We start from the raw sequence: 23,789 nt of genomic DNA, 5'->3' as shown, positions 1-23,789 counted from the left end.
AGGTGGTCAAAAGGGTGGCACAGTGGTGAGCACTACTGCCTCACAATGCCAGGGACCCTGGTTCGATACCCAGCTTCTATCCCCTGTCTGTGTGTGCTTCCACAGTCTGAAAGACTTGCTGGTTAGGTGAATTGGCCATGCTAAATTCTCCCTCAGCATACCCAAACAGGCGCTGGAGTGTTGCGACTAGGGAATTTTCACAGTAACTTTATTGCAGTGTTAAGTAAGCCTCCTTGTGACACGAATAAATAAATTTAAATCTAAACTTAAATTTGTTGTCAGTGATATGCTCGGGGTTTGATAGTGGCCACAGGTTATAGTTAGCTGAAGATCCCTTTTGAACTGGTACTCTTAGCTATTGCTTTGTAAGGAAGGTGAAACCTTCTGAAGCATTACAGAGATTCACCATGAAGTAAACTACTGCATTCTCACCCTGCCCAACTGCTGCCATTTGGATAAAGTGAAGCAACAACACACTGGCTAAAAATGTCCTGGTCCCCACAGATGCCAAGGAAAATCTGTTTTGAAACAGAAATGTAGTCATGGGCCCTAATACCCATTCTACCTTCTAATTTACTCTGATGGCTGGTCCTGGTATAAACAGAAATGTGAGATATAATGGAGAGAAATCCATTCTCAAGTCTCAACAAATTCTAAAGTATACTCAAATAGAAGAAGGCAAGACTATGAAATAATCATCAAATATATGATAACATTCCTGTTTGCAGGTAGCAGCGATACAGGCTGAAGTAGCTTTGAAACAGAAAGAATGTGAAGATAACCTCATCAAAGCAGAACCGGCACTGGTGGCAGCTACTGCTGCTCTAAATACCCTAAATAAGGTAAGGTTACATCATCACGCCTCAGCAGCATTGAAATGGTAAATTGTATTGTTTCAATTTGAGGATGTGACTCGCTCACAGATCCAAACGTTCTTTTCCTTTTCCTGTCTGTCATTATTACAGTGTTTGTGCATGTAATTCCAGGGCTTTGAGCATAAGGGTCCTTTGGCATTGCACTTGGGATAGGTGGACCAAAATTTAGGACCTTGTTCCACTGGACTTCCCTTTAATTTGTTGTTGGAAGATTCAGTTAAAAGTGGATTCAGTCTACGTCACCAAGAAGATTAAGAGCAACAGTTCTCTAGGTCACACATCATCCTGACTAGGACATAACATTTGGGACAGGAGTCTCCAATCTCGTTCGTTGTCACCCCGCTGCCAGTGGGAATGGAGAATTTGGCACTCAGCCAAAACCCTATTCACTGCAGCAGAGAATCCTAACCGCATTGTTGTTGCTCCATCACTGAGAGATCAGATTCATGGAATGCCCTATCTAATTCCCTATATCACCAGTGTGGATGCCTTATCACCAAACTGCACAAGTTCAAGACCAGGGTCAAGTACCATTTCACCAGGGCAATTAGGGATGAGCAACAAATGTGCCCTTTCCACTTTACCACATCCTGAGAACAAATCTGTTATAAAAATATAACATTTTCTGCTATTTCTGTTCTAGATGAATTTAACAGAGTTGAAAACCTTCCCCAATCCTCCTGTGGCAGTCACAAATGTTACTGCAGCAGTTATGGTGCTGTTGGCTCCCAAAGGCAAAATACCTAAAGACAGAAGTTGGAAGGCTTCCAAGGTCTTCATGGGAAAGGTGAAATCATTTTACAATTTACAAATTGTTCCTTGCTAGCACTAATATTGGACTTAAAAAGGTTTAACAAAGTCGACACAGTAGAAGAAAAGGATAAAGTAGCAGAGATGTGAGGAAAAATGAAAAAACAAACTTAAATGCGTCTGATATAAGTTAAAATAGTTAAAGGAGAAAATAAGGAGATGCACAATTTAAAAAACTAAAATATCCGGTGGCTTCCACATCAGGATATTAAAATAAGCATGTGTAATTTGTAAATGTTTCATTCATAATCTTTCCAAACTGTGTCGCTTTAGGAATTGTGCCCTTGAGTTATGAAAATGCTAATGTCATGCATTATTTTGGAAATTTGTGAGAGATAAAACCAGGAAATTATTGCTAGATATAGAGTGACTGAGCTCTTGGAGAAAGATGAACTGATCAGAGAAAGCTTTGTAAAGAGCTCATCATACCTAACTAATCTAGTTAGGTAGATTAGGCAGCACGGTGGCACAGTGGTTATCACAGCACCAGGGATCTGAGTTCGATTCCCGGCTTGGGTCATTGACTGACTGCGGAGTCTGCACATTCTCCCCGTGACTGCGTGGGTTTGCTCTGGATGTCCAGTTTCTTCCCACAGTCTGAAAAACATGCTGGTTAGCTGCATTGGTCATGCTAAATTCTCTCTCAGTATATCCGAACAGACGCCAGAGTATGGCAACTAGGGGATTTTCACAGTAACCTCATTGCAGTATTAATGTAATCCTAATTGTAATTAATAAACTTTACTTATTTTTAGTTGAATTTTTTGAAATCATTAACATAGTAGATGGGAGTCTGTATGGATATTTTGTTTATGGACTTCCAGAAGGCATTCCACAAGTTTCTATACAAGACTGGTGGGGGAAAATAGAAGCTCATGGAATTGCAGGCAATTTTTTGATCTGGAGAGAGACCTTGTTTGGACGTAGGAAATAAAAGAGTAAGGATAATGGAAATATACTTCTCCATTTGGCAGAATGTTCCCCAGTGGTTTATACTGGGGCCTTAGTTTGTCAGTATGTTTATAACTGACTTAAATGAATAATTGGTGAACTCCAAGTTTGCTGATAGAAGTAAGTTAGCTGCACGGAAAACAGTGAACATGGGAGCAGAAAGTTGCACAGAGACAATGATGAATTTTGTGAGTAGGTAATAAAGTGACAGGTGGAGTTTGATGCGGGAGTACAAAGTCTTTCATTTTGCACCTGAGGAAGATAGATGGAAAGCTAAGAACAGTGGAGAAATAGTGAAATTTAGGAATTCAAATACAGAAATTAATCAAAACAACTACTGGACAGATACAAAAGAAAATCATTTACAAGGCAATGGAATATTGACCTTTATTGCAAGAGGGTTGGAATGCAGAGTGATAGCCGGTATGCAATAGTTGTATATGACTCTGGCAGCATGTTATTGGAAAAGTTAAGGTGAGTGAGATTAAAATAAATGAGGCAGCACGGTGAGGAAGTTGTCTAACAGGCAGGAAACAAAGGGCTGAATTTTAGTTCCAGGGTCCAGATGTCAACTGTGAGCTGAATTCTGTGAGCCTGCAAACAGGCCAAGAATAAATACAGGAACATGCCTACATGACAGCTGATAGCAAGAAATCGCTAGCACTCGGGCTTTTATCTTGGGATGAAAATACTGCCCAAATGGTTTAAAACATTTGGTCTTGTTGAGATTGAAACTTTAGATGTGGTTAGTGTCCCGAGGTCAATGCTAGTGTTCATTTGTTCTTGCTGTACATGTCCGTCATTTATACTTGGACAAAGGAAGCACCACAATGAAATTTGCCGAGGGCACAAAGGTGGTGTATTGAACCACAGGGTAGTGTACTTACTGCTCATGATGCAGTCTCCTCGACAGTGGGAAGACCAAACACAGACTGGGTTGTTTTGCAGCACATTTCCATTCAGTCCATATTTTGGAACTTTGTGTCATTTACGATTTTAATTCTCCCACTCCCATTCTGACTTCTCCCCTTGGTTCCCGCACTCTGAAATTCAGTGGGAGTTTGAGGAACAGCAACTCACCTTATGATTAAGGACTTTCGTGTCTGCCTGATTCAACGCTACTCTGCAACTATATATTTCACCATCACGGAAAGCCTTTCTCACAGATTAGGTTGTTTTTAAGCAAATTCTGAATGAAAAAATGTAAATCATGACCAAACAACCCATTCTGTTCAGAGGCGTCATATTGTTGGAGGTGCCGCCCATCAGATGAGACATTACAAGGTCGGGCTTACCTCTCAAGCGAACATAAAAGATTCCATGGCACTATTTTATGGAAGGCATGGACGTTCTTGCCAGTGGTCAATATTTATTGCTCAATAAAGTTAAAGTTTATTTATTAATCACAAGTAGGCTTACATTCACAGTGTACAAATTTACTGTGAAAATCCTTTAGCCACTACACTCTGGCGCCTGTTCAGATACACTAAGGAAGAATTTAGCATTCACCTAACCTGCACATCTTTGAATGTGGGAGGAAACCTGAGCACCTGGAGGAAACCCACGCAGATACAGGGAGAATTTGCAAACTCTACGCAGACAGTGACTCAAGCCGAGAATCAAACCCGGGTCCCTGGCACTGTGAGGCAGCGGTGCTAACCATTGTGTCACCATGTCCCCTCAAGGTTCCGCATAATTATGGTTTGGTTTTAAAAGGAGTTGGTTAGACAATTCCAAGTTTGTGAGATTTTGTTTTCAGTGCACTGCTGACTATTGTGTTTTGTGTTGTATCCATCAGGTTGATGACTTCCTCCAAATGTTAATAAATTACAATAAAGAACATATTCCTGAAAATTCATTGAAAGTAGTAAAAGAACAATACCTACAGGACCCAGATTTCAACCCTGACCTGGTTCGCACAAAGTCATTTGCAGCTTCAGGCCTCTGTGCTTGGGTTATTAACATCATCAGATTCTATGAGGTGAGAGATGTGTTTTAGCGACAGTACTGCTGTTTGAATACTGTAAAGCAAATATTTCATTGGCAGAAGAATATTCATGCATAAAATAATGATAATTATTAGCTTCGTTTAAATTCTGTAATTATGAACATATGTGAGTCTGTCTGTCACATATCTCAGTTTTTTCTCCCATCTATTAATTAAATAATTTAGACAGTCTGTGGCTGTTGGGAAAGCAGTTCTGCATAAACTTAATTATATTGTCCCAATAGTAAGCTACAAAATTCACTATGTCAAGTGAGTCAATTCATGGAATCTTTGAATCTGTACGGTGCAGAAGGAGCCCATCGAGTTTGCAACGACAACAATCCCACCCCATACCCTAACCCCGCAACCCCACACATACCCCGCTAATCCCTCAAACCTACATGTGTTGGGCCACTAAGGGCAATTTAGCATGGTCAATCACCTATCGCGCATATCTTTGGACTATCACTAACAAATTTCAGATTTGTTATTGATAATATTGACCTTGAGGGAGGCTAGTAGTGAACTTGCAAGGGCCCTGGTAGACATATTTAAAATGTCAGTATGCACAGGGGAGGTGCCGGATGATTGGAGGGTGACTCATGTTGTTCCGTTGTTTAAAAAAGGTTCCAAAAGAAATCCAGGAAACTATAGGCCAGTAAGTTTGACGTCAGTGGTGGGCAAGTTATTGGAAGGTGTGATAGGGGATAGGATCTACAAATATTTGGATAGACAGGGACTTATTAGGGAGAGTCAACATGGCTTTGTGCGTGGTAGGTCATGTTTGACCAATCTATTAGAGTTTTTCAAGGAGGTTACCAGGAAAGTGGATGAAGGAAAGGCGGTGGATGTTGTCTACCTGGATTTTAGCAAGGCCTTTGATAAGGTCCCTCATGGGAGGTTAGTTAGGAAGGTTCAGTCGCTAGGTATACATGGGGAGGTAGTAAATTGAATTAGACACTGGCTCAATGGAAGAAGCCAGAGAGTGGTTGTGGAGGATTGCTTCTCTGAGTGGAGGCCTGTGACTAGTGGTGTGCTGCACGGATCAGTGTTGGGTCCATTGTTGTTTGTCATCTATATCAATGATCTGGATGATAATGTGGTGAATTGGATCAGCAAATTTGCTGATGATACAAAGATTGGAAGTGTGGTGGACAGTGAGGAAAGTTTTCAAAGCTTGCAGAGGGATTTGCATCAACTAGAAAAATGGGCTGAAAAATGGCAAATGGAATTTAATGCAGACAAATGTGAGGTATTGCACTTTGGAAGGACAAACCAAAGTAGAATGTACAGGGTAAATGGTAGGACTCTGAAGAGTGCAGTTGAACAGACAGATCTGGGAATACAGGTACAGAATTCTCTAAAAGTGACGTCACAGGTGGATAGGGTCATAAAGAGTGCGTCTGGTACATTGGCCTTTATAAATTGGAGTATCGAGTATAAAAGTTGGAGTGTTATGGTAAGGTTATATAAGGCATTGGTGAGGCTGAATTTAGAATATTGTGTACAGTTTTGGTCACCTAGTTACAGGAAAGATGTAAATAAGGTTGAAAGAGTGCAGAGAAGGTTCACGAGGATGTTGCCGGGACTTCAGAAGCTGAGTTATAGAGAAAGATTGAATAGTTTAGGACTTTATTCCCTGGAGCGTAGAAGAATGAAGGGAGATTTGATAGAGGTGTATAAGATTTTGATGGGTATAGATAAGAGTGAATGCAAGCAGGCTTTTTCCACTGAGGCTAGGGGAGAAAAAAACCAGAGGGCATGGGTTAAGGGTGAAAGGAGAAAAGTTTAAAGGGAATATTAGGGGGGGCTTCACGCAGAGAGTGGTGGGACTGTGGAATGAGCTGCCAGATAAAGTGGTTAATGCGGGGTCACTTTTAACATTTAAGAAAAACTTGGACAGGTACATGGATGAGAGGGGTGTGGAGGGATATGGTCCAAGTGCAGGTCAGTGGGACTAGACAAAAAATGGTTTGGCACAGACAAGAAGGGCCAAAAGGCCTGTTTCTGAGCTGTAAATTTTCTATGGTTTCAATGGTTTTCTAAGATTGCAAAGCTCTTCAAAAGTTGTGCATTTGGATTGGAAATTTTAAAATGTCACTTTGTTATTCTGAAGAACGGAAAAAAAAACAGGTAATTGCTGATTCATCAGTTGTGGGCAGGTTAATTAAATCTACCTTAGTCACTTGGCAGGTATCACTTGATCAGAGAAAGTCAGTATGGAGTTGTGAAGGCTGTGTCAAATTTGACTAATCTAGTTGATTATTTTTGAAATCACTAGCAAATGGTTGGAAGGAGAACATCTAAATGTTGCCATTGTGAACTCTCAGAAGGCAGCTAACAAAGTTTTCCAGTGAAAATTATTTGAAGGTAATCTGGTGACATAGATTGGTAATTCATTGGAAGGTGTCAAGGGAGGTTGGGTGAAAGGGCTGGGGAACATTAAAGAGAACATTCGCTTATCAGTGGACTGTGACTAGTGTCTGCACTAGCACCTAAGCTCTTCATTATATGTGTAAGTGGTTTGAATTGTAAAGCCAAGTTTGGAGATGCTAAGGATGATAGGTTGTGTAGTTGGGAGTGAGAACTTTAAAAAGTATAAAGACAGATTAATTGAATGGCTAACACTATGACAGATAGATTAAAGTGGGGAAATGTTATGTGCCTTGAATTGGAGAAAGAGAAATTTAATTTTGTTTTCGTTGTGAGACACTGGGAGTTGGGAAGAGCAAAGGCATTTGGCTGTTCATGTGCACAGGACACAAAAAGCTATTGCACAAGTACAAAAGGCTATCAAAATAGTGAATAAGATTTTGGCATTTATTTCAAGAGAATTGGAATACAAAAATAGGGAAATGATGCTTCAATTGTACAGAGGTTAGGTCAGACCCCATCTGGTGTACTGTGTTTAGGGCATTGATCCTCAGGAAAGTGCAAAGGATTATACTAGAGCTTAGAGAGTTAAATTATGAGAACAGGTTGCAAGAAATTGTCTTCCATCTCGTAAGACCACGGTTGTGCAGTCAGGAGCCCCATTATTAACAGATCGGTCACTGCCACATTTACTGCAGAGGGAGGCAGAGGGCTGAGATGATGCTCAATTCTCTGGCCCTGATCTCGACCAGCTGAGCTTTCGTTTGTTTCTTCCAATGTGCCTCCAGAAATTATGGTCATCAGCGACTTTTTCCAGGTTCAGTATCAATATCTCGTGTGTAGGTGTTGTTGTAGTGGAGGTATGGACACCCAGGAGGTTGGGAACCAGTAGCCAATCCACAGTACAGAAGGTCATCAACTTTACAGCTGTCATCCATCTGAAGAACGTGGCCAAGGCAGTGCAGACGTCATTGGGTTTGGCAAGAGTATACATTGATGGAATTAGCATTATCCAGGAAGTCTGAGTTGGTGCCTTTGTCCTGCCAGGAGGTGCTGAGGATATGTCTGAGCCAGAAAACGTACAAACCGTTCAGCCTTTTCTCCTGCCGCGCATGTGTTAATCAGGTCTGTATAGGAATGTGCTGGTGTTCTCAGTTAATTTGCTGTTGTTTCACTATCTTACTCAGTTGGATATAACAGCTGCAGTGTTTGCTTTGTGTGTGTTGGTTTCAGCATTAAGTGGTAATTGTGGAGCTTAGATATGTGGAACAGTCAACATTCAGAATCATCTTGTTGATGCTGATGGATGGCAGTGTGGCAACATCCTAAATCATGACTTTTGTCTCCCTGATGCTGATGGTCAAACCAAACTCTTCACAGGCATGAAAGGGTCTGACCTTTTGTCGCTGAAGGTGTTTCTTGGTGTGGAATGCAGCATTGTCACCGTAGAGCAGCTCTCTGGTGAAGACTTGGCAAATCTTGATCTCAGGCAAGCAAGGCTAAACAGCTCATCTCCCAGTTCTGAAACAATACTAGGATTCAGGGTAGATGCTTTTAGGATCTGCAGTCTGACAAAGGTAACATGGGCAAAACCTTTTTACTCAGCAGGGATTTTCTTCGATAGTTGTTGAAATCGTGGTGGTCACTTTTGTCCTTCTTACAAGGTCATAATCTTTGCATCACATACCCATGGTCCCTGCTTGTCCTATCCAGCAGCGATAGCGATGTTTGCGCAAATGCTGTAGGAGTGCAATTTCCTGAATTCAAACAGTATAGCCTCAACACCTGGAGCTTAATCCATGGCAAGCAAGTCAATATCTTTGCTACATTTCTCCACTGTGCGTTCAATATCCAATTTGTCATGGCAGGCAGGATTTCTATGGAGTCTAGAGCTTTCTCGGGGCAGTGTTCTCCCTAGAGAACAATTCAAGTTAGTGTTCCACCCATCTGTACAATTGCTTATTGCCGTCGGTGATGAGCTCCCTAGCCTTTGTTTACAATGAAGCCTTTTTCTTTTTAAATGGACCCTAGTCATTGGTGCACCACCTAGCAGTCTGTTGGACTTTACTTTGAACAGCTCTCCTTGCTTGGATCTCTCTTTTAGTTGGACCGCTTGGTTTCAATGACATGTCCCATCACAGTTACATTAGCCTTGAACCAGTCAGCATTTTTCCACTCTTGCTTCCCGTATGTTGAGAGTGCACTATTGTAAGCAATATGTTCCATCAAAGCATTTTCCTTTTCAGTTCTGCACTCTACGGGAATGCCAAGGAACACCTTTTCGGTCAAATTGAGGAACTATTGGTTTTTAGCTGGGTGGGCAGTCTGGCTAATGTTTATATTTTAAATTAAAAAACTTAAAGGGTTGCATCCCTATCTTGGTCACACTATTGGAGTGATCTGTATCACAGTCAGCACTATGATGGATTAGCTTGACTTTAGTGGTAGTTACTGTCAGTACAGACTCGATAGGCCAAAGGGCGTTTTCAGCACTGTGCAACTCTATGGGGCGAATTTTCCCACTCTGCCCACCATGGGAATCGTATCAGGCAAGGCTGGAATATCCTATCCTATGACCATGATAGCTGCATGTATTAAGAATGCTGCTCAGAAAGTCACATTTGGTGATGATCAAGCTGAGCTTGTGCCCGTGCCCTGATCTTAGATGTCATCATGACCCCTTGTGGCATGGTTTCTTCTGAGAGAAGATCTTAGTTACACAAAGCTTGTGATGACATCAAGTCTCTACCCATTCTCATTTTTTTCTAAGGCAGATTATGCATCATGATCCACACCCATTCTTGCATTGAAATTCCCTAGTCAATTTTTTCTGAGTTAGAGGTTCTACTGACAGTATTGGCAAGGTCCATGTAGAACTGGTCTTTCACCTCTGTCGTGGAGCACACAACTGATTAGGTGTATTGGCCATGCTAAGTTCTCCCTTGGTGTGTCCGAAGAGACACCGGAATGTGGCGACTAGGGGATTTTCACAGTAACTAAATGTTAATGTAAGCACTGGAGCATTAATACTCATGCAGTTAACTGGCCCTGTTTGAGATGAGAGGCAGATGGAGAGAAGACATTCTGAATCATTTGTGGCAAGTTCTATCATTGAGAGTAACAGGTTCCTTCCAGCAAAGCCTACACCTTGCTCCCACAATTTCCCCTAATTTCCTCCCCTTCCAGAAGATCACATAATGTTTTTCTTTCAATGGTCCACTCTTGGTGAGCCTGGCCTGCTGTTTGTTCAACAGAGACTCTAAGCTCCAAGCACCATGGACCAGATGGACCAGGGCAGGTCTGCATCTTACTCGTCAGGGGTTGCCCAACTTGTGATGGGCAATAGCTGACCAGTGCCACATGATGATTCTCCCACACAATTGGGGACAGCCCATAGAATTCCATTTTCTACACCAATCAAACTGAGTTTAATACTCATAACTACTGTGCCCTTCTTGTGATAATGCTGTACAGCAGAACTGGAGTGTCCTCTCCACGGTGCAAGCCTAGCCAAAGGTTACAGAGATTCTGGACTACCCAAACATCATTGTATTCCTCCTGACCTCTCTGGCTGATTCCAGAGGAATGCAAAGCAATAAGTTTGGTATCAGCTTGATGGGACCTGCATCCAGGGTGATCCTGCACCCTTCATGGTTCATCTCTCATGGTTTCCATTGAAGAGTTAGCTTGGTGCTGTGAGGGACTCTGTTTCCATGTGTCACCATGAGGAGGCTCGGCTGGGGACTTACACTTGGCTCTGTTTTCAACATCGCTGCTAGCCAGGATGAAAATGAGAAGCAAACTAATGCACAAAAGCAGAAAACATGTTAACCACACACACCAGAGGTAAGTTTTTCCCAAAAATTGGCAAAGGCATTTGGTAGGTGGGAAAAGTAATGATAAAGCTGCTAACAGCAACGGCTTTCTTCACCATATTGCTTTGGGACTTAATAAAAATTTCAAGGATTGGGTCCCACGATATATTGCTGGTGGAACAGCTTATTTTCTTGGAACAAATTTGAAGAAGTTACAATTGCATTTTGTTCTCACTGCTAGGTGTACTGTGATGTGGAACCAAAGCGCCAGGCTCTAACCCAAGCAAATGTTGAGTTGGCAACAGCCACTGAAAAATTGGAAGCCATCAGGAAGAAACTTTCTGTAAGTATTTCAATAACACACTTGAACTATATAAATAAATATTGAACAAACAAAAAAAAAATTTGATAAATCAAACCCATGTTCAGTTTGCAATATTAAGGACTCAAACTCATTCAGTTTTGTAAGAGAGACAGCTAATCAGCGATAAAAGCTTCAAAAAGATAAAATTTGTCCCTATCTCTTGAGAGTGAAGAGAATGGGAGGAGGTGGGATCAGTGCATGGGGGGGAGGAAGGAACTGGGAAAGAGAATGAGGGAACTGAGGGTAGAATGGGAGAAGCTAAGAGCAAAATTCAGATGGGACTAACTTGGTAAAACTAGAAAAAGTGACAGGCCGCAAAAATCATATTAAATCTTTCACTGAAGGTCTCGTCTAAGTTCTCGATTTGAGAAGATAGCAACAAAGCAATTTTTTTGTTTCCCAAGATGGAACTTTAATGAGGCCTTTCTGCTGCTAGCATAGAATCTACTTCTAGATATCAGGTTTTCTGGCCATTGTTTGAATTGGTTGAATATCATGGCCTATGTACGCACAGTTTCTTAAATAGTACTCAGAAGGCAAACATGCACCGAAAAATATAACTACACATTGTTAAGATGATATGCATAGGGATGACTTTGAATGTTACTGTTAAACTTGAGTTAAATCACTAGAGAGAAAGACCACTGACTGGAAATCCAATTGTGGGCAGTCTTTTGATTACTTTTAAATCAAGCAAATGTTGGCAAAAGAAAATTGTGTGTGTGTTCAAGGTAATATTGAGGGACAGTGACCCTGAATCTACAGTTAGTAATACTGATGAAACATTGAGCATGTCTGTTGATTATCTAAGGAATGTATCCATAGGTATAATTATGATACATCTTCACAGTGTGTAATCTCTACAGATAATCACAGCTTTTCAGTTTTACCATTAAAGCCTTGGTGACTAAATTAGGTCAGGTACTGCTGAGTCATAGATGTTTTCCTCTTTATGTAACTTGAGGTTCTAATTAACAGAAAGTAATTTTGACTTTTACATTTTGGGGTTGATTTTTCCTTTTGGTTGCAAGGGCAATGGAATGAGAGCTACACCCTCCACCTCCGATACAACCTATTTCCTGAACTCAGGGTCTTTTCCAAATTGAGAATGAACATGGGTACCTTAAAACAGCAGTGTTAAAGGAAAGGGAATAATAGTTTGAAAATGCTTTCCATCTTTGTAAAATTCTTGTTTTGATTCAACCTTGGTGAAAGCAAAGCAGTGCTTAAATTTTAAACTGCTCCCCACACCAAGCCCATGCCCGATATCGCTGGCAGACTGAAAAGCTGAAACTGATTCTTGTCAGTAAAGTAGAGCTGCCTGCAGCAATACAGTGTGAGCCTTTTTGAAATAATACAGAAATGAATGTCATTAGATGATTGTATATCTCATAATTAAGCTAAACCACATGTAGCTGCATTTCTCTTATCAATATTGAATGGATAGACAGTCATTTGGTGAGGTAGTTTGTGACTGAAAGAGATGGTTCCAGCCATTTAAACAATTCACCCCTTTGACTTCCTGTTGTGATTTCAGTAGCAAACACGCTTTGTTAAACCAAATGACCCAACTTATTTGATCTTGGAATCAACATAGAATCCTTACATTGCAGAATTCGGTCCATTGAGTACACACCTACTCTCTGTCAGAGTATTTTACCTAGGCTCTCTTCCCCATCCTATCCCTGTAACCTCACACAACTCCCATTGCTAATCCATCTAATTTACAGATCTTGGGACACTAAGGGGCAACTTAGCATGGCCAATCCACTTAACCTGCACATCTTTGGAGTGTGGGAGGAAACCAGAGCATCCAAAGGAAACCCACGCAGACATGGGGAGGTGAAAATTCCACACAGACAGTGACCCAAGGCTGGAATTGAACCTGAATCCCTGGAGCTATGAGGCAGCAGTGCTAACCACCATGCCATTGATGGTTTTTCTTTGAGAAATACCCTTTTGACTTGGTGCTAACTTCTTGCATTTTGTTTCTATTAATGCATAATTCAAGTTAAAAATTCAGTGCAGATCAAAATTCCTTCTTTTTATAAAAAAATCAATATATTGTAACTTTTTTTTATATTTCCTCAAACTACTTATGTTCTACTTACTATGTTCTTCTTCTGATGCATTGGATTGATTTTCCATCTGAATGTTTTCTCCATTTGGTTTTACTTCTGGCCTGCGTTAAATATCTTTTATGCCTGCCCTCACCATTTGTAAAACACAAACCACGTAACTCCTATGCAGCACTAATATCAAACCCCAGCCTGATCACTGCCAAATTTGCCTCTGACTCAAAAGAACCACTCCTACTTATCTATACAGACGCCAATGGGTTTTCTCAGTGTCATCTAGCTAAAAGAGATTTTAATTGGTATTTCTTGATAAGTTTGATATATTCTTCAGCTGGCTCCTCAGAAAAGGATTAAAAATTCAAAATCCTGAAGATCTCTACTCTCATATTAACAACTTACAATAGCAACAAGATGTGCCACAATGGCACCAGACTTTTTGACAAGGGTATATAGTTGAGCAGAAAAGTCTGGGGATACTGGGGAACTGCCAGAATTAAAGGGAGGACCTTATTGCAAGTTTTATCTTCTGTTTTCCTCCAACAGCAAGACAAATTGGAAAACTAGCAGTTGGAGAGGGGAGGGTTGAAAATCAGCGCATTCTGTTGCGGGTGGGGTGGAGTGGGGGGAATTGAGGAGCCATGATTGGCAGAGGTGAGTTTGGAGGCCTCTTTGGAGAAAACAAGGGAAACACCTTCTTGACCTGGCAGTTCCTACCTCATTTTTTTCTGCTATGTTTGCTGAGCCCTTCGAAACTTAAGCACAACTGTTAAGGCCAACATATTCAGAAAAAATCATTTCCAAAAATCTTAATCATAAAATATTAATACTTAACATTTTCAGAGTATAATGTTAAGAGCAGACAGTGAATTTTCCACTGCACTGACAGCTTTGTTATTTATGTTATGTAACAATGTTACTGATTGCAACAACAGAACACTTGTCAGCTATCTTCAATCTCTGGGAGCTAAGCATAGCCACTTGTCACAATTTTTTTTCTCTGCAAATTGAGAGAAATTATAATTGTCTAATGAAGCACAGGCAATTAGGATGACTACTGCATTACGTGAGCAATGAAACACTTAGTCTGGTTATAATTTCTATTTACTTTGGTTTTGTATTTGAACTTAAATTACTGTAATTCATAAGATTAGGGGATAAGATTTAGTTCCACTCAATCAAATGACGATATGAATGTTTTTTTCTTACTTATTTACTCCTTTGTCAGTCCTCCCTCTCCTTCATTGTAAAAAATCTTTGAAAATTAGAAGAACAGATCTAAAGTCGTATCTTAAATAGACATGAATGCACATTTTTCAATTACTGTTTAACAGCAAATATTATTTGTAAGCGAGCATTTAATTTTCCATTTTCTGTATAGGATCTGGATGCTAACCTATGCAAACTCACTGCCGGTTTTGAAAAAGCTACGACAGAGAAAGTACGATGTCAAGATGAAGTAAATCGAACCAACAGGACAATTGAACTAGCAAACCGACTTGTCAAGGGGCTTGAGGTAAGGTTAGAATATTAGAATAGGAAAATAGAATTTTTTAGGAACAAAAAAGGTCATTTAAACCAAGCAAGTCTTAATTGTCAGTCAGGTTTACCTCCTTCTCACATCCCTCAACCTCTTCTTTCCTAAAAAAATCCAATTGTCTTGTTCTATTTTTATTATTTACTACAATGGCTTCCTTCCCTTGCTGTTAGGATATGAAAACACTGGAAAGACAGTTTTTTTTGCCATTTCCCATTCTCCTGAGGATATTGAGAGACCAACACATAAGCCCCAGAACCAGGAACAGGAAATCAGGTGGGAGGGGTGCAAACTGCCAGGGCCTCGCGGCCTGCCCCTCCTGCCTGCCCGGGGCCTCGCGGCCTGCCCCTTCTGCCTGCCCAGGATCCCTGGACTTCTTATCATTGGATCAGCCATGACCCTACTGAATGACCGAGCAGGTCGAGGGGCTGAATGGCTTACTCCTCTTCCTATTTCTTATGGTCTTGTTGTCTAAACGCCACTACTGCCACCCATAGTACTCTGTCTTTCTTGCTCGTCTCTTCACCGACCCCCCCTCCCCCCACCCCCAATCCTGCCTAAAAGAAAATCTCTTTCTCCCCAGCAAACCCACTGCCACTTGTGTTTGCTGTTCCTCCAATCACAGGCCACTTCTCTCCTGTGTTTGGTCCTATTCGTGAGCCTATCAGCAGCAAAGGAGGGAGGACAAGAGTCTGTGATTGGAGGAACATCTCCTTGCAGAATCTTCTATTCCAATTTCCCCATTTGACTGGCATTTTGGAAAGTGGCCACATAGAGAAGCTGCCCGGGGCAGATGTGGCCACAGGCTGCAGGTTGGACGAGCGCAATCTAATGCCGTCCTTGATTTCATGATTGAGCCCTGAATGGACATTTCTTGCTGAGTTTTTGATTTTTAATGGAATTTCTTTTACATTACAATCACCTCCACTTGTTCCAAGTCTTATTCACCCAGCAACTTGACCTACACTGACTCCCAGTCCACCAACGACTCGAATTATAATTCTCATCCTTGCGTTCTCATCTCTCCATTACCTAACTGATATCTCCTCCAGCCCTGTAACCCTCCAAGAACTCTGCATTTCTCCAACATAGGCATCTGCACCCTTTATCTCAACAATTGGCAGCTGTGCCTCCCACTATTCCTAAATTCTGGAATTCCCTCCCTAAACCACTCTGCTTCTCAACTATCATCCTTAAGACACTCTTTAGAGCTTACCTCTTTGACCAAGCTTTTAGTCACTTGCCTTGACATCTCCTCCTTGGGCTCAGTGTTGATTTTCTATCCTGTGAAGCACCTTGAGACCATGTAGGTGGTATATAAATGTAAGCTGTTTCTGTTGTTGTTTGTCCACACCATCTGATTTTAGAAAGCCAGGAGCTGAAATTCATAAACCTAAGTGTTCTCCAAGCAGTTTATACACATGGTCACTTTTAGAATCTAAATGCACTGCAAGATCTTCTCTTAAAAATTCAAATTTACTAAAACTCTCTGTCACAATCCAGGTGATGTTATCTCTGAGGATGTCCCAACTTCGAACTCCAGTTTGTGGTGGTGTATAATTTTGTTTACAGGAATGGTGTGAGGAGCCATGTGCGAGACCCAGGGAGAACAGTAACCCGCCTAATCATAGTATCACACTTATTGAAGATTATCTATTACAATACAGAAAAGACACATATACACAAACAGGACTGTAATGACCAAAGGCAGTTCCATATAAAAATTACTAAATACACCCACACAGTCGAAGTAGAAATTACCCTTTCAAACTAAAGTACATAAACAAGATCTGAACTCTTTCAGGACTCCCCTCTTCCGATTCAACAGATCTATAAGTAAAGGCCAACATGTATTTACCACACTGTATATGACTGAGGAGTTATTCTGGGAAATGTCTCCTCTTGGTTCAGCAAAGATATGGGTTTTAAGTGTCTCCACAAAGGTTTCTGCACTCTTGCTTCTGGTCTGTTACCTAGAACTGGCTTACAGGCTGCTAGGTGAAAAACTGCCCCTCAGGTTGCTCGATGGAATCTGTCTCCTGCTTCCACAAAGAGATTGCCAATTATACTATTGTTTCCCTTTAAAGATTCCCTCTGTATATTTGCTCCCGTCAGCCTCTGTGAGTTCTAAATGATTAATATATATATATATATGCCTTCCCTGGATAGTGCAAGTGTTTCCTATTAGCAGAACGATATATTCTTCTTGTCTCTCTACAACTGTTAATCTTGTTACTTAGACTCACATCCTTTGAAATATCTTTTAAAATGCTGGTGGCTTTGAATTTGCTGGCATGTTGTACATGCTCACTTATTCTTAGTATACAAGCACAGAAGTCACATTACCTATGAGTGCTGTGAAGTCTAGCCAGAGTTTGAGATGGCCAGTCACATAAAGGTCATCAAACAGGCACTTGTGAGATGAATGAGATGCTTGAACTTGATGATTATCATCTGGAAAAAAGCCAGTGCACAGAGGTACATGGAACCAAAGTACGTTTTGACCTTGAGTGCACAGGACATAGGAGGAGGGTATTCCTCTCTTTTTGCAAGTCCCAAAAAGTCTTTGTCCTTTGACCTAGCTTTCAGCTCTCTGTTATTTTGCATGATGATGATTCTTGTGTCAAGTCCACTGCTTTGTTCAAATATCTGCTGAAATGTTGCTGTCAGTTTTCCAATGTCCACTTGAAGAAAAGGATTTGAGACAATCATAATGCTATATTTTGTCCTGTCTACCTTCTGTAATTATCTGTTGAACTGCTTTCCTTCAGGCAGTCACAGAATTTGGATGAAACCTTTTCTGTTTGACCTGTTTAATTAATTTTAGCAATTTGAAAAGCCCGGCTTATTCCAAGCTTTATCACAGTTTGACAACAAGCAATGAGCTGACAACTGGACAGTAGCTGAAGCAGTTTAGTGGCAGCATTATAGGTGGATGATTGGTTCGTTTAAACATAAAGAATTTCTGACTGATCTAACTGAACCAACAGTTAGCTCTTTTTTAAACTCTCCAGCAGCTTGCATTTGTCCTGTACAATTTAAAATACAACAACCATACAGAATTTTGTTGTTTCACACTCTCTGTATATACTTTGGAAAAATGTTAAGGTTGACTGTTCGAGATTCTGGGATTGACCTGTCAATCGTGATCAACTGGTTGGAGACCACTGACTTAAAATAAACAAAATGTCATTATTTATTACTTGCACTAATGTACAAGTAACCATCAAATCAAAACCACCATTAGAGCTCTTTGTATTCATGTGGGGATGTTTGTTTCTGGCCTTGGCAATATGTTTGATGATGAGATTTAAATTAACTTCACAGCCTCTGTTTCCTTTACAATTAAGCCAACCATTCCAAATGTGCCAATCAGGCTTGGCGACAAAGCTCCCAAGTTGCATACAGGTATCCAATAGAATTCATCTTTAGTCAATAATAGCAGTTAGAAGAGGAATGAGTTTGCAGTAAGTGTGATGGAGCCACAGTCAGCTTCTGTTCAGAGTACATTATTCAGAGTACGTATATTGAATAATACAATTTGACCACTGGTAAATTTAATAATGTTTCTAATTTGTTTAGATTAGATGGCAGACTTCTAATGACTCAGAACATTAATTACAGAGCTAGTTTGAGAGCCGTAGCACATTTAAAACCTTTCAATGATTTCAAGACAGATGATTTTGTCTGTATATCATAGGAAAGCATTTGGATAATAAATCACATGGATGGACCCCCAATATATATTTAATCATTAACTTACTCCCAGGCCGAACAGCTGCTGAAAATTAGAAAGGGTCACCTTAGACTAAATGACATTATGTGCAATCTATAACACATTAGGATGAAATTATAGTGATTTTTAACTGTCTGAAATTATATTGCAATACATGAAATAGCTCCTAAACTCTTGTTGCTAAAATGTCATCAATGATAAATTATGTAAAGATAACATGTTACAATTATCACAGCTCTAACTAGAGCCCAAATTGATGACCAGCAAACATTTTCACCAAACATCCAATGCCATTTACAGCATCAACGTGTATACTTCGTTCATTGTAGCCCATTATCCAGAAAAGAAGAGGATGGATTAACATCTTCTACAAATTAATTATTTCATAGCAGGATTGTTCGTACTCAGTGATCTATTGAAATAGGCAATTGTACATATAAAAATAAAGGAAAGGACGCCAGAGATATTTTCTGTGGAATTACACACACAGTGATTTACTACATAAATAGTTGATTTAATTTTCGTATTCCATGACAAATAATAATTAAATCTACGCATGCTGTTCCCAAAGTTAGCTTGTTACAATTTATATAAATGACTCAAATGAAGGGACTGAAGGTATGGTTGCTAAATTTACTGATGATACAAAGAGAGGTGGGTAAGTAAACTGTGAAGAGAATGTGAGAAAGCTACAGCAGAACCTAGGTTAAGTGAGTGGGCGCAGATCTGGCAAATGGAGTATAATGTGGGCAAATGTGAAATTGTCCAATTTGGCAGAAAGAACAAAAGAGCAGCATATTATTTAAATGGTGAGAGTTTGCAGAGCTCTGAGTTACAGAGGGATCTGTGTGTCTTTAGTGTATGAATCATAAAGGCTGGTTTACAGGGACAGCAAGTACATAGGAAAGCTAATAGAATTATATTGTTAATTGTGGGAGGATTAATTACAAAAGTAAGGAAATTATGCTTGTACAGGATGTAGATGAGACCACATCTGGAGTAGTGTGTACATTATTGGTTGTATTACTTAAATGTGTGAGAAGCAGTTCAGAGAAGGTTTACTGGACTAATTCCGGGAATGGGTAAGTTGTCTTACATGGACAGGTTGGAGAAACTTAGACTGGATCACTCTGGAAAACTTTGGTTGGGAGACTCTAGCTGCATTGTTGGTCTAGCTGCACTGCTAGAGCAATGCAGCAGGCTAGGAGAATTATCCCTGTTATGTGAAAGGGATCATTCATCATCAAGGATTAAGTAGGTACAACCTCCTTGAAGTAATTCTAATCTTTAGTTTACTGCCATAAGTGTGCAGATTTATTATCTGTGTATACAGGTGGGCAAGGACTAAATTTTATAAAACCATTGAGTGTCATAGCTCGTATGATCCTAGTATTAATAATTTTGCTTTACCAGAAAGTCTGTATTTTACTCAATGATTTAGGCCATTCTTGGAATGATTAACTTCCTAAGTTAACTAGATTTTTCCACATGCTTGATAGTTGATCCTGCACATTTCATAGTAAAGGATTATGGAGAGCAAATGGACCTTGAACAAGTATAGATCTGGGGTTATTATGTGTCTTCAGAGAAATAATAGAAATAATAGTAATAAATAGTAATGAAGCTTTGATGAGATTTCACAACCTTTTTCCCCCTTTGCTCAAAGCTGTATGCCAGAATCACCAATTCAAAAATCCACTTTCTTATCCTACTGGATAGCAAAACTCATTAAGTACGAGATTTTATTTTTCAATTTCCTGCTGAATATTAAACGATGCAACCCATGGACAAACATTTGTCTCTGATACAGCTTTTTCTGATGCAGCCATAAGTTGGGTGATGAAGTGAAAGTAGATAAAAAGTTTGGTGTGTTTTTGATTCCTTTTTAGTTTTTTAAAGAGTTTATTATTTTAATGAGTAATGCTGAAGTGAAAGATAATAGAAATTGTGGATCATGCAGCTTTAATAGTACTTAATGACAGTACTTAATTCTGTGAGAGTGTCATCTACAGCTGTTTATAGTGTTATGGGAAACTGGGTCATAACAAGTATAAGACGATCTCCATTACCGTAGCAACGTGGATAAGACAATCAAAATATCTTGCAGTTTTCACGTAGTGTGTAGGGCAAATTATGGGTTTCGTTTATGGACCCAGCTTCAATACGAGATGATTATGGTATGTATTTTTTTTTAATAAAATCCAATGGATCAACCATGGATAAGCTAAAATGTTGCTGTTAAGTTCCCTATGGACATGCCTGATTATAGCGACTGCCCCATTTTTGTCATATATTGCACACAATGCCAGAGTTATTATTCTGCCAATAAGGTAAATCTGTGCCTGTTTAAGACCACGAAGTCTAATTGTTATTCAGAAAACTCTCACGTGTAATAGTTTCCTGTCCCTATGCACAGGATTATCTAATCAGATTTTCTTTTTGCTATGGATTGTTTTGAGTTCAAGCCCACTCAATCTGACATGCTTTGATAATTTAAAGAAAAATTTGGCCTAGGTTTGTTTGAGCAAACTGGGATTGGCATAAGTGGGAAATGGGTCAAGAACATATTTTGTCAAGGTCCCCATCTTTTGACAGTTGTCTGATTTCCTACTGGAGATGCACATTTCTTTTGCCCATACTTAAGCCATTTTTTAATGATAAGCAAATTATGTAAAATATTTCACCTTGTGCAGGTCCATAATTTGCTTCAGAAAAAGGCTGCCTAAGAGACAAATGTTTGTCCATGGGTTGCATCATTTAATATTCAGCAGAAAAGAAATTTAATGTTGACGGGTCCCAAAAACTTCTGCAATCTCTGATTGCCCAATTGTACGTTCTTCAGCAGCTAGAAAAGAGTTTCTGGTTACTCCTAAAGTACCTAATTTTATTTTTTGCAATGAACTGTTTAGAGGCCCAAGAGGTGCAATCCAGGAATATTTGGTGAACCTCCGAGATGGAGACATTTATGCAAATGAAAAAAAATGTATAAATATTGAAGTACCTGTTCTTGATGGCCACAATGGCACCCAAGACAGCCCAGCCACATTATGAAAAGCACTCTCAATTTAGGTGAAATCTAGCACCATAAGAAGTCCAGCTATAAGCATGCATCGTAAGAATGCATTAAAGCACACAGGAAAACAGAATGCTGAGGAGGTCACAAGTAGTAGGTGCCTGATGTGCGTCAGTATTATAGTAATCAAGAATGCACTATGGACCCTTGATCCTGTAGAGTTCCCAGAATATGGTAGAGAAGCACTCTTGGCATGTACATACATTTGATTTGATTTATTATTGTCACATGTATCAGCATACAGTGAAAGTGTTGTTTCTTGCACACTATACTGACAGAACATATCGTTCGTAGAGAAGGAAAGGAGAGAGTACAGAATGCAATGTTCAGTCATAGTTAGGGTGTAGAGAAAGATCAACTTAATGCAAGGTAAGTCCATTCAAAAATCTGACTGTATGCCCTCAGTTGTAGACAGTGTCAATGGATGGGAGGTTGGTTTGTGTTAGGTAACAAGTTGGAACTCATTCCTAGAGAAACAATTTTTTTTAACACTTATGTTTATTAAATCAGCTTGAAGATTTTAAAATTGAATATTGTAGAAAATTGGCTGCAGTAATTATATTTGTTGAATAATTTTATGATATAAGTTAGGAACTTATGTGCAAGAGTACTGTTCTGTTATACAGTAACATTCTATTTTCTATCAATGCACACTCAGTTAAATGTGACTGCTTCATATACGGTAAGTTAACTGTAGAGAAATGTTATTACAACACAGGAAAGTACAGCGTAGTACTCTATAGATTCTAAATTTATCTTCCTAGTTAAAACAGGAAGGAAGAATTATTATTGTATAATGGTGGAAAAGTAGTTTTGTTTCTCCTTTTTTCGTCAGTTGCCAAAATTGTTTTCGGCTGTGTGTTGCGCAGTTGGGTGATTTTTATCATTGTGTTGTTAGCAGCAACATATTATATCAATAACATCTTTTGTTGTTAACATACAAGAGATCGCAAGTAATAAAAGAATGCAGATTCAGAATTTTCTAATAAAATTGTAATAATTTAGTCATCGTCTCCTTACATTTGTGTTTGAGGGCAGGCCCTGGGCAATTATTTACTGAACCACGGCAAATTGCTTTACTACAAGGGGGGCACGGAGGCTGGCCTAAAGTCTGCCTCTGCCTGAATGGGGATCGATTGGTGTTAATCTAATCCACGTGCCAGCTGTTGAACCAACTACCCCAACATCCCCCACCCCGACCCCAAATGGTTTATTATTAATGGTAGTTATTACAATTAATTTTTTTCTGGAAGAAATAAAATCATTTGTATTTCCAAATTGTTTGATTCAACCAAACCAGTAAGCCAAACCAGTTTGCACTTGCGTAATGTTTAATTCCAAAATCTGTTTATTTCCTCAGTCAGAAAACGTCCGCTGGGCTCAAACTGTCCAGTTCTTTGAAGCTCAGGAAAAGACACTGTGTGGAGATGTGTTGCTGACAGCTGGCTTTGTGTCATATATTGGATCCTTTACCAAAGGATACCGTCAGGAATTAGTTGAGGGCATGTGGCTTCCTTTTCTGAAATCACTGAAGGTTTGTTGCCTCCCTCCCCCACCTTTTGTCAGTTCTTAACTGTATGTCCTCAGTTGTTTCATACAATGATGTGAAATGTGCTCAGGCACCTTTGTTGTCAGTGATACTATTGTTTACTATGGCAGAAAATTAATACATTTCAGTTAAGGAATGCAGTAATAACTGGCAATTGCGCCACATGGAATGTGTCACTTAAGTGAATTTTCTTTTTGAATTTCATAGAGGTGATATAGGTGATTAAGAAAATATATGTATCTGAGAAAAAAGGAACAACTCTCAGTGAAACCAGTGACATATGTGAGCAGTTAGCTTCTCAACGTATTTTGCATTTAAAAATCTAACATATCTTGTAATTCTGTTCATTTTAATATACTGACTTAACAAATTCTGAATATAAATCGTATAATGAAGATGCTTATGTTGTTGCTATAACTCAAATGCAGAAGGATACACCACGTATGAGAAAAAGATTACAATTTCAATGTATTTTCAGTATTTGCGAAAAATGTGCAATACTTTGTTATCCATTAATCCTGCATAGAGGTGAGCAGTAACCGCAAAATAGAAAGATTTTCAGAATGTTAGTGGAAGTCGCACTTAAACTGATCACCAATGGACATGCTTTATGAAAAGTGATTTCTTACGTGGTAAATGGAGAT

The 23,789-nt window shown here is 39.6% G+C and overlaps 1 protein-coding gene across 1 annotated transcript in view; it reads left to right on the top strand.

The window, feature by feature from the left end:
• LOC145359772 (dynein axonemal heavy chain 11-like) overlaps window positions 1–23,789 on the top strand; it is a 375,870-nt gene that overhangs the window by 250,035 nt on the left and 102,046 nt on the right. The window contains exons 58-63 of the mRNA XM_080214554.1: window positions 729–842; window positions 1,519–1,662; window positions 4,435–4,617; window positions 11,053–11,154; window positions 14,632–14,766; window positions 22,957–23,130. Coding sequence (XP_080070680.1) covers window positions 729–842; window positions 1,519–1,662; window positions 4,435–4,617; window positions 11,053–11,154; window positions 14,632–14,766; window positions 22,957–23,130 — 852 coding nt within the window. The remainder of the gene's footprint in view (window positions 1–728; window positions 843–1,518; window positions 1,663–4,434; window positions 4,618–11,052; window positions 11,155–14,631; window positions 14,767–22,956; window positions 23,131–23,789) is intronic.

The sequence above is a fragment of the Carcharhinus amblyrhynchos genome, chromosome 2 (assembly GCF_965287045.1).
Source record: "Carcharhinus amblyrhynchos chromosome 2, sCarAmb.v2.hapA, whole genome shotgun sequence".
Classification (NCBI taxonomy): domain Eukaryota; kingdom Metazoa; phylum Chordata; class Chondrichthyes; order Carcharhiniformes; family Carcharhinidae; genus Carcharhinus; species Carcharhinus amblyrhynchos.
This window is presented reverse-complemented; position numbering and strand designations above follow the sequence as displayed.